Source organism: Artemia franciscana, chromosome 7 (genome assembly GCF_032884065.1).
Source record: "Artemia franciscana chromosome 7, ASM3288406v1, whole genome shotgun sequence".
NCBI lineage: Eukaryota > Metazoa > Arthropoda > Branchiopoda > Anostraca > Artemiidae > Artemia > Artemia franciscana.
This window is the reverse complement of record NC_088869.1, coordinates 45500080-45514782: the sequence shown is the minus strand read 5'-3', so window position 1 is coordinate 45514782 and position 14703 is coordinate 45500080. Positions and strand designations below refer to the sequence as shown.

At 38.8% G+C, this 14703-nt stretch overlaps 1 protein-coding gene across 1 annotated transcript in view; it reads right to left on the bottom strand.

Moving 5' to 3' along the window:
* Window positions 1-14703, bottom strand: part of LOC136029361 (ADP-dependent glucokinase-like) — a 66678-nt gene that overhangs the window by 7803 nt on the left and 44172 nt on the right. Inside the window, exon 6 of the mRNA XM_065707673.1 lies at window positions 13244-13522. Coding sequence (XP_065563745.1) covers window positions 13244-13522 — 279 coding nt within the window. The remainder of the gene's footprint in view (window positions 1-13243; window positions 13523-14703) is intronic.

Sequence of the window (14703 nt, the reverse complement as noted above, 5' to 3'; positions counted from 1 at the left end):
GGCCGTTGTAGAGAGCTGATCGATGTCGTCAGCATAGGCGAGCTTGTTGACTAGGGCTCCACCTATTTTGGTTCCATGTTCGTCTGGTATCAATAACAGTATGGCGTGAAGAAACAGGCTGAATAGGTAAGGCTATCCTGGTAAAACTCCCGAGGAAGTTGAGAATTCATCAGAAAGTCCATCATTGGTGAGTATCCGGCTTCCGGATTGGCTGTATATATTCTTAATGTCTTAGGATGTGCCACAGACCTTTCCTCTAGATTAAATCGAAGGTTTGCCGAAAGTCAATAAAGAGATGATACAGATCTCTGTTGAATTCAACAAACCGTTCCATGAGCTGACGAAGAACAAAGATTTGGTCAATGGTCGATCGTCCAGGTCGGAAGCCAGCTTGGTATTCATCCAGAACGGAGGTTGTAATTGCTTGAATTCTGCGTAGGAGAATTTTGGTCAGTATTTTGATTTGATGACTCGTCAGGCTGATCGGGCGGTAGTTCTCACACTCTCTTCTTGAGCCTTTTTTTGTGGATTGGGACCACTGCTGCCTTATGCCATAGATGTGGGACGTGGCTCGTTGACCATGCGGCTGCCACAACTTTGTGGTATAATTCGACGACGTCCTCTGAGTCAATGCTAATTAGTTCAGCAGTGACAGCGTATGGTCCTTGGACTTTCCTTCGTTTCAGGGTTCTTATTGCTACCTAAGTTTCTGATTTTAAGGGTGTTAGTGGAGGTCCTCAATCATTAATGGGGAGGGAGTTTAGAATGTTGGAATCGGCAATGATCTACGGGTTTAACTTATCTTCAAAATATTCCTTCCATCGTTCAAGTTTCATTTTCGGGTCATTGATGACATTGTTTTGTTTGTCCAGGATTGCTGTGGAGATGGGATCTTTCCTGCTAGACATTTCGCGAACTGTTTTGAAAAGTCTTTGATTGTTTCCGTTCATAAACTGGGTTTCACAGTCCTTGCATTTCTCAGTATCATGATTTCGCAAGGCCTTTCGGACTTCCCGTTCGATTCTCTTTTTGAGATATTTATAGGTGTCTCGGCTGCATGGGTCAGCATTGTTGTTGCAGAGGCTTTTGGTTACATAGTTGGATTATTTCTTCAGTAATTCACAGCTTTTCGTCTTTCGTTTTCCTCCTGAGGACATCATTTGCTCTCTCCAAAACTGTGGAAGTTGCATGCGCAGCCTGTTGATCAATCTCTTCGATGGTAGTGAGGGAAGTGAATTTCTCTAGGACAGCGGACGATAGTTGATCAATCTCTTCGATGGTAGTGAGGGAAGTGAATTTCTCTAGGACAGTTGACGATAGGCTGGTGGTATAGGCGCCTTTTTTCACGGGGTCGCGAAGCAGCTCTGTCCGGAATCTAGGGATTCTTGTCGTTTTAGGGAGTCGTTTAAGTCTTAGCTTGAGTTTGGACATCGGGAGTGAGTGATCCGAATCAAAGTCTGCACCAGGGAGGTATACGTTATCCATTATTGAGGACTTCTAACGTTTAGATATCAGCACATAGTCTATCATGTTTTCAGTTACTCCGTCGGGGAATCTCCAGGTGACCTTACGGCGGTGTCTGTGTTTAAAGGCGGTGTTAGTTATACAAGTCATTTTCTCTACAGAAACTAATTAGTCTTTCACCTCTTCCGTTCGGTCGGCCATGGCCATGCGGTCCCGTTACATCTCTCCTATCAATCTGATCGTTGCCCGTGATAGCGTTGAAGTCACCCATGACAATGACCATATCTTTCTTTGGCGTTTTGTCGGTGAAACTTTGAAGTTGAAAGTAGAACTGATCGCATTCCTCATCGCTTCGAGCAGGATCAGGAGCGTATACCTGGATGACGGTAAGGTTTGACACGGATCCTTTTAGTCTAATGGTTGCTATCCTTTCTGATACAGGCGTGAAGGAGACCGGTCCCTTTTTGTAGTTGGCGAGAGGATGAATCCAACACCCTGTCTGTGAGTACCGTCGGTGCGTCCTGAGAGTAGGAGGGTGGTCCCAGAAATAGTTTCTTCTCCAGTCTGGGGTAGGTGTGTCTCAGATGGCCCGACTAAATCCCACTTGTATCGGTTTAGTTTTCTCAGTAGTAGATCTATTTTCCTGGTTTGGCTAAAGCCCGGGTGTTGAGTGTTCCTATGTAGAGTATAGTTTTAGTAGAGATGATTCGCAGGGTATCTTCATCCCGTCCGCGGGTCGGCATAGGCCTATTATGATCGTCGGTTTCCCCGTACGCGGTAGCATGTTCAATATTATGATCGTCAGCTTCCCGTACGCGGTGGCATGTTCAATATTACTTCCATTCGCAATGATCATCGTCATCAAATCGCTAGGTTCGTCGGTTTCCCCGGACGCGGTAGTGTTTCCGCTTTGACTCATAGAACCCATAATTCATTGTTTAAAAGGAAAGGTTTCAAGGCTGGTTAGGAGGCGGCGGTAAGCCACTCCTCTCCGTCAACTTGCAGAGGCCGTTGTTCGTCGCTGAATCACCCACCTTTTCGCAGTTGTCCTCCTGAAGAGGATCCTCCCACGATGATAATATGCCGTACCATAAAATTTTACCCATTGTTGGGAGAAGGTTTGAAGCTGACGGGACATATCCACAAGCCGGTGGGCTCAGCTCAGTCTACATCCGAGGAGCCTTCTTCCTCCTCCACCTGAGGGTATCCCAGTTATATTTATGACTCCCAGGGGCTGCCCCCCCTCGGGGCTGCACCTCCATCACCACTGGAGGTACCCTGCATATCTGCAGACCCCTATCCGCTGCCTGGGGACGTGCTGAGAGGCCTGGGGTGTGCCCCTACTGAGAAGGTGACTCAGTAGGTACTCAGACCCTGATTAGACCACTGAATAAGAGAGGTCGTAAGAGTGAGTGTAGTTTATCGAGTCATTAGCCTGGTCTCTGTAAGTAGCAAATTACTTAGTAATAGGATACATTTTAGACGGAGGCATGCTATAGATAGAGTTATAAGAGAAAAACGGTGCGGTTTTGAAAATGGTAGAGGATATGTCGACCAAATTTTCACTCTTAGGTTTATGGTTGAGAAGTGCCTGAGTTATCAAACACCTTTAGTCCTAAGTTTTATAGGTTTCAACCAAGCATTCGATTTTGTTGACAGAAGATATTTAGCAAAGGTCTTATCCTTGTATGGTATACCAAAAAAAATATTAAAGTGATTGGTGTTATGTAGGAGGATAACACTGAAGCGGTTATGGCAGGAAATAAGGATAGCAGCTGGTTTCGTATTAAATACGGAGTTAAGCACGATTGTGTTCTACCCCCGTTTATATGGATCATGTTGATGAACTTCGTCTTAGATAGCACAGGGAAGGCACTGGGAGAAATGGAATCCAATGGGGAGGGAAAACTTTCCTGGACGTATATTATGGAAATGATTTAAGAATCCTAGATGAAAGTGTGAGCAAAATGAATGAACTTTTACAGGTTTTGTGAGTTCAGGGCCCTAGAGTAGGTTTGAAAACTAATGTAGCTTTACTTACCTTGGTATTAGTAAAGACGGTAAGAGCAGTGAAAATGTTAAAAGTAGAATAGCCATGGCTCAGAGTATTTTTACACAGTTGGAAAAGTTTGGAAGAATAGGAAGATAAGTCTGCAAACCAAGATTAAAATATTGAATGCTACAGTCATGACTGTGATCAAATATGGTTCTGAAGCATGGGCACTCCAAAAAAACAGATGAAGATTTGCTAGACGCTTTCCAGAAAAATTGCCAACGCATTATTCTGGGTACTCAACTGACTGACCGTATTTCAAACAGTAGGCTGTACAAAAAGTGTGGTTCAATCCCACTTTCTAGGGCTATTATGAGAGAAAGGTCGAGATGGCTAGGGTCTGTTCTGCGGATGAAGGATGAAAGATTGCCGAGGAATGTCCTTTTCAGCCAACCGTCTAGGGCTAAACGGAAAACAGATCGTCCGCGGTTGGGATGGGAGGATGTCCTAAAGAAAGATTGAAGGGAAATGGGAACTTTCTGGGAGGGTGTAAAGAGGGAGGCTTTGAATAGATTGGGATAGAGGAGGAGCGTGCGTAGCTTTGTTATCCTAAGCTTGGTGACACGGTGAATTGTTAGTAGTAGAAGTAGTAGTATACATACATACATACATACATACATATACATACATACATATATATATATATATATATGAGGCGTGTTTTTTAATTAAAGTCCGTTTGAACACAAGTACCCAAAGAAAGATTATTTCAAAAAGTAGATTAATTTTCAAAAAGTTTTTTAAAACACTGATCATACCTCTCAGCTAATTTTAAAGTAAAGTTTTTACAGACTTTACTTTAAAATTAATGTACAGTTATTATCCAATAACTAAGAGTTCAGTACTGTTTTTACGTCGTCGTCATCTTTTTAACGATTGCCACTGAGGTGGCTACCGGTTGAACTGGAAAAAAAACATGGGTTTCGCATATCACGCCCCCATCGAGGCAACAGAACATTAAATGGGAACTCACACACTTCTTTGAAAATTTGAAGGCCGAACATCCTATCCTTACCTTACCTTAGACCTCAGATCTTCCCGTGCCTCCAGAGGCACCCAAGGCGTCTAAGAAGAGTCTCAGATCGACTGTGTAACTGGCGGCAGCAATAATGTCTTCCCACTCTGGTTATAGGGAGGCATAAGGTTGACGCAAGTCACTGTTGAAGGTATGACGAAGTGTGTTTTGGGTCGTCCTTTGCGGCAGGTGCCTTCGGATAGCTAAAAGAATGCTTTTTTGGGGATTCTGATGTCGTCCATACGTAGTACGTAGCCTAGGTAGCTCTAAGCAAGCATGATCTAGGTAGAACATCCTCTCTCCCAGCGCAAATCATGGTGCCAGTATTTGAGAATAGGCATGGTGTTTTTTTGGTCAACTTCATTCAACAGAAGAACCATTATCAATGAAGAAGCATACTGCCTAATCCTCAGAAAGCTCCAAAAAACGATAAAAAAAAACAAAAAAAAAAAAAAAACTTGACATGCTGACAAAGAAAATTGTCCTTCTTCATGACAATGCAAGACATCACACTGCTGGTCAGACCCGTAATTTGTCGGGCAGTTTTATCTGGGAAGTTTTAGATCATCCACAATACAGTCCTGATCTTGCTCCAAGCGATTACCATTCGTTTCTCCACCACAAGCAACACCTCAGTAGCAAACGTTACAATGGTGATGTTAATATAAAAACGAAAGTGAATTCCTGGTTAGCCGAACAGGCGGGAAGTTTTTATACATAGGTTACTTTAAAATTAGTTGAGAGGTATGATAAGTGTTATAACAAACTTGGCAGCTATGATGTTAAATAGAGCAAAGTATGTACTTTTTGAAAATAAATTCCCGTTTTTAAAATAATCATTCCTTGTGTGCTTACGATCAAACAGAACTTAATTAAAAAAAAAACACGCGTCGTATATATATATATATATATATATATATATATATATATATATATATATATATATATATATATATATATATATATATATATATATATATGTATATTTATACATACATATATATAAATATATGTCAAATATTATGGATCATCAGATAGGTGAACTTCTGCATAAATTAAAAATTTTCTAAATACAAAAAAAAATATTTACTGAATATAAATTTACATCACCGAATATTAGTACATGCATTTACTAATTTCTAAGTCTTGGTTCTGTAAAACAATTAGTAATTGCATTCACAAAATACGACTCTAATAATTATAAAGATTAGGAGAATAGCGAACTACAAATGCAAGAAAAAACTGATAATTGACACTAGCTATACATACACACTAGCTGAACATCAATCAGAACTCATCAATCATCAATCAATCGGTACGTTTGCGCAACTAGTTTAGCGTGCCCACATCTGCATAGTAGTCTACGTGCGTAAAGTAGTTCACATATGTAATGTAAAATCTCTCTAATATAGGACTATTCCTATAAATCCGATCCAGCAATGCGAAGTAAAAAAAAATTCTAATTCTAATTATTTGACTAATTCATAATTTTTCCATTATTGTAAAATCAATTTGCTTTAAATTAAAAAAATTCCATCAAATGTAAATTTTGATGGTTGGGCCCCTTTCAAATGCGGGACTTGATTGGGCCCAATTACTCCAATCGCCCCTTATCTGACCCTGCTTACAGGTAAACAAAGTCCAAAGAAACGCCTGAATTTCAGATTCTAGGTCAGGCGGAATATGTCTGGTCCTGCTACAAGTGCAAGGAAGTACATCGTCAAATGTGCATTAAAAGAAACCAGTTTGAGACCACTCAAGTTCTGAAAGAAACAAGAGACAAGAGCTCATATGGCACTTGTGACGAGGTCGGAAGAGCCAAGAGCCAAGAGCTCATATGGTATGAGCTCTAGCAAAATTCTAATAATCAATAGATTGCTTTAAAGGAAAATCAGAGGCTTAATGCTGGTCGGGATTTAAAATAAGAGCTCTGAGGCACGAGGTCCTTCTAAATATTAAAATTCATTAAGACCCGATCACCCACTCGTAAGTTAAAAATACCTCAATTTTTCTAACTTTTCCTCTCCCTTCAGCCCCCCAGATGGTCGAATCGGGGAAAACAACTTTATCAAGTCAATTTGTGCAGCTCCCTGACACGCCTACCAATGTTCATCTCCCTAGCACGTCCAGAAGCACCAAACTCGCCAAAGCACTGAATCCCACCACCTAACTCCACCAAAGAGAGTGGATCCAGTCCGGTTACGCCAATCACGTATCTATGACATTTGTAAGTGTTTTTCAAGATTTCCGGTTTCCCCCTCCAACTACCCCCAATGTCGAAAGATCTGGTCGGGATTTGAAATAAGAGCTCTGAGGCATGAGTTCCTTCTAAATATCAAATTTCATTAAGATCCGGTCACCCGTTCTTAAGTTAAAAATACCTCAATTTTTCTGATTTTTCCAAATTAACAACCTCCAGCTCCCTCAAAGAGAACGGATCCGTACATATTATGTCAATCTCGTATCTATAACTTGTGCTTATTCTTTCCATCCATCAAGTTTCATCCCGATCTCTCCACTCTAAGGGTTTTCCAAGATTTCGGGTTTCCAAGATTTCTGTTTACCCCCTCCAAACCTCCATGTTCCCGGATCCGATTCGAATTGAAAATGGAGCATCTGAGACATAAGATTCGTCTATATATCAAGTTTCATTAAGATCCAATCACCCATTCGTAAGATACCTCGATTTTCACGTTTTCCAAGAATTCCAGTTCCCCCCTCCAACTCCCTTCAATGTCACACGAGATTTAAAATGAGAGTTCTAAAGCACAAGATCCTTCTAGATATCAAATTTTATTAAGATCTGATCACCCGTTCGTAAGTTACAAATACCTCATTTTTTCTATTTTTTCCGAATTAATCCCCCCCCCCAACTCCACCAAAGAGAGCGGATCCGGTCCGGTTATGTCAGTCACCTATCTTGGACTTGTGCTTATTCTTTCCACCAAGTTTCATCTTCATCTCTCCACTTTAAGCGTTTTCCAAAATTTCCGGTCCCCCCTTATTGATATTGTATCCGGTCGGGATTTAAAATAAGAGACATGAGTTTCGAGATCCTTCTAAATATGAAATTTCATTCAGATACGATCACTCTCCCGTAAGTAAAAAATACCTCATTTTTTTAATGTTTTAGAATTAGTCCTTCCCCCATCTCCCCCAAAGCGGGCAGATCCGTTCCGGTTATGACGATCCCGTATCTAGGACTTGTGCTTATTTTTCCCACCAAGTTTCATCCCAATCCCTCCACTCTAAGCATTTTCCAAGATTTTAGGTTCCCCCCCAACTTCCCCTTCAATGGATCCGGTCGGGACGAGACACGATATCCTTCTAAACATCAAATTTCATTAAGATCCGACCACTCCTTCTTAAGTTAAAAACACCTCATTTTTTTCAGAATTAACCCTCCTCCCCCAACTCCCCCAAAGAGAGCGGATCCGTTCCGGTTATTTCAATCACGTATCTAGGACTTATGATTATTTTTACCACCAAGTTTTATCCCGATCCCTCCACTCTAAGCGTTTTTCCAAGATTTTAGGTACCTCCCCCGAACTCCCCCCAATGTCACCGAATCGGGTCGAGATTTAAAATAAGAGCTCTGAGACACGATGTCCTTCCAAAAATCTATTCTTCAAGATCCGATCACTCCTTCGTAAGTTAAAAATACCTCATTTTTTCTAATTTTTCAGAATTAACCCTCCCCCAACTTCCCCAAAGAGAACGGATCCGTTCCGGTTATGTCAATCACGTATCTAGGACTTGTGCTCATTTTTCTCACCAAGTTTCATCCCGATCCCTCAACTCTAAGCGTTTTCCGAGATTTTAGGTTCCCTCATCAATTCCCCCCATTGTCACCGGATCAAATCAGGATTTAAAATAAGAGCTCTGAGACACGATATTCTCCCAAACTTCAAATTTCAATAAGATCCGATCACTCCTTCATAAGTTAAAAATACCTCATTTTTTCTAATTTTTAAAATCAACCCCCAACTCCCCCAAACAGAGCAGACCCATTCTATTATGTCAACCACGTATCTAGGACTTTTTATTATTTTTCCCACCAAGTTTCATCCCGATCCCTCCATTCTAAGCGTTCTCCAAGATTTTAGGCCCCCCAAATCCCCCCAATGTCACCGGATCTGGTCGAAATTTGAAATATGAGCTCTGAGATACGATATCCTTCCAAACATCAAATTTCATTAAGATCCCATCACCCGTTCGTAAGTTAAAAATACTTCATTTTTTCTATTTTTTCGAATTAACCGACCCCCCCCCACTCTCCCCAGATGGTCAAATCGCGAAAACGACTATTTCTAATTTAATATGGTCCGGTCCCTGATATGCCTGCCAAATTTCATCGTCATAGCTTAACTGGAAGTGCCTAAAGTAGCAAAACCGGGACAGACAGACCGACAGAATTCGCGATCGCTATATGTCACTTGGTTAATACCAAGTGCCATAAAAATTCGACATGCACCATGAAGAGCTTAGATAAAAGCACCATGTCAAACACTGGAGAATTTACAGGAATCGATGCAGAGATAGAGGAGGGATGTATATCGAAGAGGACAATAATTAGATACGACAAAATTCTAGGCATTAAGTTTTGGAGCGACAGTTCCTTTTTTACAGCCATACCTCCTATACGCAGATAATAGTCTAAAATTAAGTGAAATCGTTACGTTAAAATGAATATAAATATTAAAAAGTAAGCAAAGGGCCAAATGGATAAACGAAGAGTGGAGATGATCCCACCTTTACTTATTTTTTGGGTCACGCCTAAGATTGGTATGAATGACATTGATAAGCATACCCGTTCGGGCAATTCTTAAAAGTTCAGATATGAATGCAGCATTCTAATGGAAATAAAAATAACAACACGGAATCTACCATCCACACTCAAGCAGTGATACACAAGGCCATACAGACAATCATACACCATTCATACAAAAGGTATCGTTTATTTTGCAGACTGCTAAGGTAAACCACTGCTAAGGTAAACTGCCAGGTAAACAAAACTCACTGCCCGTATGGCTTGCGAGTGTTTACCTCTCTTACCACAATCTTATCTAATTTTTTCTTTTGTTGGATTTTACCATTGTGCTTTTTTCATTTTGTTACTCACCCTTTATTTGTCATTGCATTGTGCAGTTCAAAGAATGAAGTCTCAAGTAAATCAGCTCAAAAATATTGAACATGATGGTTTTCCGTTTAAACAGACTTCACATACGTTTAGGTATGAAATGCACCACTTCACAGCCGTACAACGTCAGAAATTGGAAAAATTTATACAAGAGTTTTCAGTAACTTTAAACTGATTGGCTATCACATAATTTTGGCTCAATAGTGGTTCGGGGCAAATAGGGCTAGAATGATTATTCTGTAGCATAAAATCGTCAAAAATGTACCGGGGTCTCTCGTTACCTAAAAAGGGTAAATCAACGTCTCTCTTCGAGTAAGCATTCTAACAATATCCTAAAATCACTGATTAGATATTATCACCATTGTATGGGTAGCATTAAACACGTAGAATTTTACAAAATTTGGAATCACCATAAAAATCACCTTTAAAAACTTTTTTTTATGCAGATTCTGTTTTCAAAAATTCCTTTTTAGAGTTTTGGTTAGTATTAGGAGAAAAAAAACAAAAAAAAAACCATGCTTAAAGACCTTTCCCGTCAACGTAAAGACATTATTTCCTATTTTGCAGATAGACGCATGAAACCTCTGAATAAGGGGTTTTCAGGGACGGTGAATTTTACGGCGTAATCCATCAAGTTTTGTTGGGTATGCTTTTCCCCATTTTGATAGTTGAAACGACCAATATGTTTTACTACTATTAACAGTTAAAGTTAATGAATAGTAGAAACATAATAGCAGTCGAAGTGAAGTAAACATTCAATGAGTTCGTTTTCTATATTTTAACATTAGCGTCAAAATTCCAATCAGCCACTTCAGAAATTCTCAAATACAAATTTTGGTGGATAAATCTATTCGTGAAATATATTTTAACTTTGGAATCTTACATCGTAATATCTGAGTCAAGCGTTTAAAAGAGTATCCTTAAATACCATTTTTGGAGAGCACTATTTATGGAGGTTGTTGACTGAAACCGCCCTAGAGATACTCCCAGCCTATAATTACCTTCGCGGTTAACTCGCCTCAGGAAAATTATCCCCCCCACTAGAAAAACAAAACATCAAACAGGGTTCGATAACTTCTTGAAAATCTTATTTATTTAAACTTCTGCTTGCTAACTTGAAATAAGAAATTCTGTCCATTTTAAATTGGCTTGGTTCCGACTTGGAGTTTGAATCCACGCCATTTTCATTAAAAAAACAAAACAAAAAAACTGCAATCATTATTATCACGCCAAAGCAACCGTACATTAAAAAACACGTTTAAAAAAAATTTGCTGCAAGAAAGAATTACTATTTGTAGCTGATTCAGGAATGGTAACTATTATCTCGATTAGTCTTAATAGTAAAATGTTACTTCGAAAACAAATTTATAGGAATTTTGAAAAATAGCCTGAAGTCATAAAAAATAGCGAAAACTGAAACAAAGTTGGAACTCCCACGAACGAAATCCCTTTACAAGAAACTTGAGTCTCCTGGTTTGAACAAACAGGAAAATTACTTTTTTGTATGTTGCATTCATGTTTGGTCTTTTTTTTTTCTCCACTGCTAGCAGGGCATTAGAACATTATAGAGAGATGTTTAAGCATTCATTTTAAAGAGAATTGCAATATCTACGTCCTTTTATAAATATTAAATAAAAAAAACAAGTTTTTTCAACTGAAAGTAAGGAGTGACATCAAAACTTAAAACGCACAGAAATTACTTCGTATATGAAAGAGACTGCTTCCTCATCAACGCCCCGCTCTTTACGCTAAAGTTTGACTCTTTCTCTCAATTCTTCTTTCTAAAACAGTAAAAAACTTTAGCGTAAAGAGCGGGGCGTTGATGAGGAAGCAGCCTCTTTCATATACGAAGTAATTTCTGTGCGTTTTAATTTTTGATGTCACTCCGTACTTTCAGTTGAAAAAACTTGTTTTTTTTTATTTAATTTCTGAACGTTTTTGAATCAATGCATGTTTTGATTTTGGCTCTCCGCAGAGGAATAATCATAACGAAATTTGTATATTTTTTTTGGCTCAATGGCTTTCTCATAACTTTGATCGAATGATTTTGAGAAAAAAAGAGCGGGGGACGAAGCCTAGTTGCCCCCCGATTTTTTGGTTAATAAAAAGGCAACTAGAACTTTTAATTATTTACGAATCTTTTTATTGGTAAAAGATTTACGTAACTTATAAATTAGCTTACGTAAAGAACTTTTGTATTCTCATGTTTTTATTACATATATGAGGGGATTCGCCCTATCGTCAGTACCTCGTTCTTTACACTAAAGCTTAAATTTTATCCCAATTCATTAAGAATGACCCCCTGAATCACAAAAGCCGTAGAATAAGTAGTTGAAATTACCGAAAATACTTTAGCGTAAAGAGCGAGGTATTAGAAGGAGGTGAGCCCCTCATATGGGTAATAATTTCTTTTTGTTTTAAGTTTTATTGCTGTTCCTTACTTCCAGCTGAAAAAGCTTTTTCACTTTTATTTTTTAATTGTTTTTTTTTTAAATAATGCTAGTAAATCCTGCTCTCCCTTCATGGAAATTTTCTTCTCCCATTACAAATTCTCGAAGGAAAGTTCCCCCAGCATATCCCCCTCTTCTCAACCCCTCCCCCAAACCAAAAAAATCCTCCTGAAAACGCCTGTATACTTCCCAATAACCATTACTATATGTAAGCACAGGTCAAAGTTTGTAACTTGTTGCCCCTCCCACGGGGACTGTGGGGGAGTAAGTCGTCCCCAAAGACATAGTTATAAGGTTTTTCGACTACGCTGAATAAAATGGCTATCTTAGAATTTTGATCCGTTGACTTTGGGAAAATAATTAGCGTTGGAGGGGGCCTAGGTGCCCTCCAATTTTTTTGGTCACTTAAAAAGGGCACTAGAACTTTTCATTTCCGTTAGAATGAGCCCTCTTGCAACATTCTAGGACAACTGGGTCGATACGATCACCCCTGGGGAAAAAAAACAAAAAAAAAAACAAAAAAACAAAAAGACAAATAAACACGCATCCGTGATCTGCCTTCTGGCAAAAAATGCAAAATTCCACATTTTTGTAGATAGGAGCTCGAAACTTCTACAGTAGGGTTCTCTGACACGCTGAATCTGATGGTGTGATTTTCGTTAAGATTCTATGACTTTTAGGGGGCGTTTCCCCCTATTTTCTAAAATAACGCAAATTTTCTCAGGCTCGTAACTTTTGATGGGTAAGACTAAACTTGATGAAACTTATATATTTAAAACCAGCATTAAAATGCGATTCTTTTGATGTAGCTATTGGTATCAAAATTCCATTTTTTAGAGTTTTGGTTACTATTGAGCCGGGTCGCTCCTTACTACAGTTCGTTACCACGAACTGTTTGAAAAATTCATGACGCTAAAAATGAAATCTCTGTTTTACTAAATAACTTTAATGAATCGAAGTCATAATCAATTTACGCTTGCTTAAACTTTTCTAGGGCTGTGAAGTATTGCTGAGTAGTCCACTACACTAGCAGTTTTTAACTCTTATTAAAGACACTTAATTTTCCTCTTTTATAAATTCCTATAGTCTTTCAAATTGACTCAGTCTGATAATCAGCCTACCTTGTCATCAGCGCAAACCCACTTATGAGCAATCAAAGAAGCCTTCGCAGCTGCTGCCTCAGAATTTGTCCATTTTGATCCACGAATGACTAAGATCGCCTGATATGCAAGGGTATGTACGTGAATCCGAGTTAGATCTCTCATGTCCTCTGCTTTAAGTTGGCTCATCAAAATATATAGCTCCCTCATTTCGTCCAAAACAGTAGCCACACGAGGATTGGAGTCAGAAACGACATTTACTTTCCCGGTTCGCAGGATACTGATCAAATTAGGGAGCTCCTACAAGTAAATATTAACTTCGGTAATTGCTAATATTTGTAATAAGTAAGAATTTGTATTGTAGTCATTAGTTACGATCTTTCAATTTGGATATGTCAAAGGCCTCCCCCCCCAAGAAATGATTTTTAAGAAATTGTGGAATTCATAAAAACTATAATAAGACTAAAATATCAACACTAGCTTGGAAAGAATTATCAAACGCAGCTCTGAGTAACTCTTGGTGGGAATTCCAATTCCACATTTATTCAGACATTTACTCTGAATCCAGTTCGGGATGGAATTATCAGTTCTGTTTACAGAGCCTTATTTCACAAAAAGTTACGCTAATAGAAAATTATTTCTGAACGATCCAAAATGGGGTTTTCAAGGTCAAACGAAGATACTGAGAAAACACGTAACGAATTTTCGAAAGGACAATTGCCTCTCTTCTCAACCGCCACGCGAACAAAAAATATTTAAGTAAAATGACAAAAAAGGACAAAGAAAAACAAAAATAAACACGGAGAGTCAATGTGAAAAAAACAACCCAATAAAGCCAAGATTAAGAGATGAATAAAATTCAGTAAAATCCAAAACTAAATGAATTAAAACCAAATACCTACCATTTTTTTTATAATTTTAAATATTTTTTGGTTCGCGCTGAAGAAGAGAGGCGGTTGTCTTTTTAACTATTTTTTCAGTATTTTCGTTTGGCCTTAAAACAGCATTTTTGATTGTTTTTTTTTATATATATTAGAAAATTTAAAATCGTATCGCTACAGTTTCATGTAAATCCTCTCATATTACTTTGAACATTTTTCTCACCTTTATTCTACTAATACCTTTTTTTACATACTACTACTACTACTGCTACTAACAACTCATGGCAGCAAAAAGCCGCCCGAGGCCAACACAGCTATTTACGCTCCTCTTCCATCTCAATCTATATAAAGCATCCCTTTTTACACCCTTTAAGGAAGTTCCCATTTCTTTAAATCTTTATTTATGACGTCCTCCCACCCAAGACGGAGACAACCTGCTTTCCGTTTCGCCCTGGACGGTTGGTCGAAAAGGACAATCTTCGGCGCTTTGTCATCCTTCATCCGCACAACGTACCATAACCATCTAAACCTATCTTTCATTATAGCCCTAGAAAGATGGACTGAAACACATTTTTCATGCAGCCTAGTGTTTGAAATACG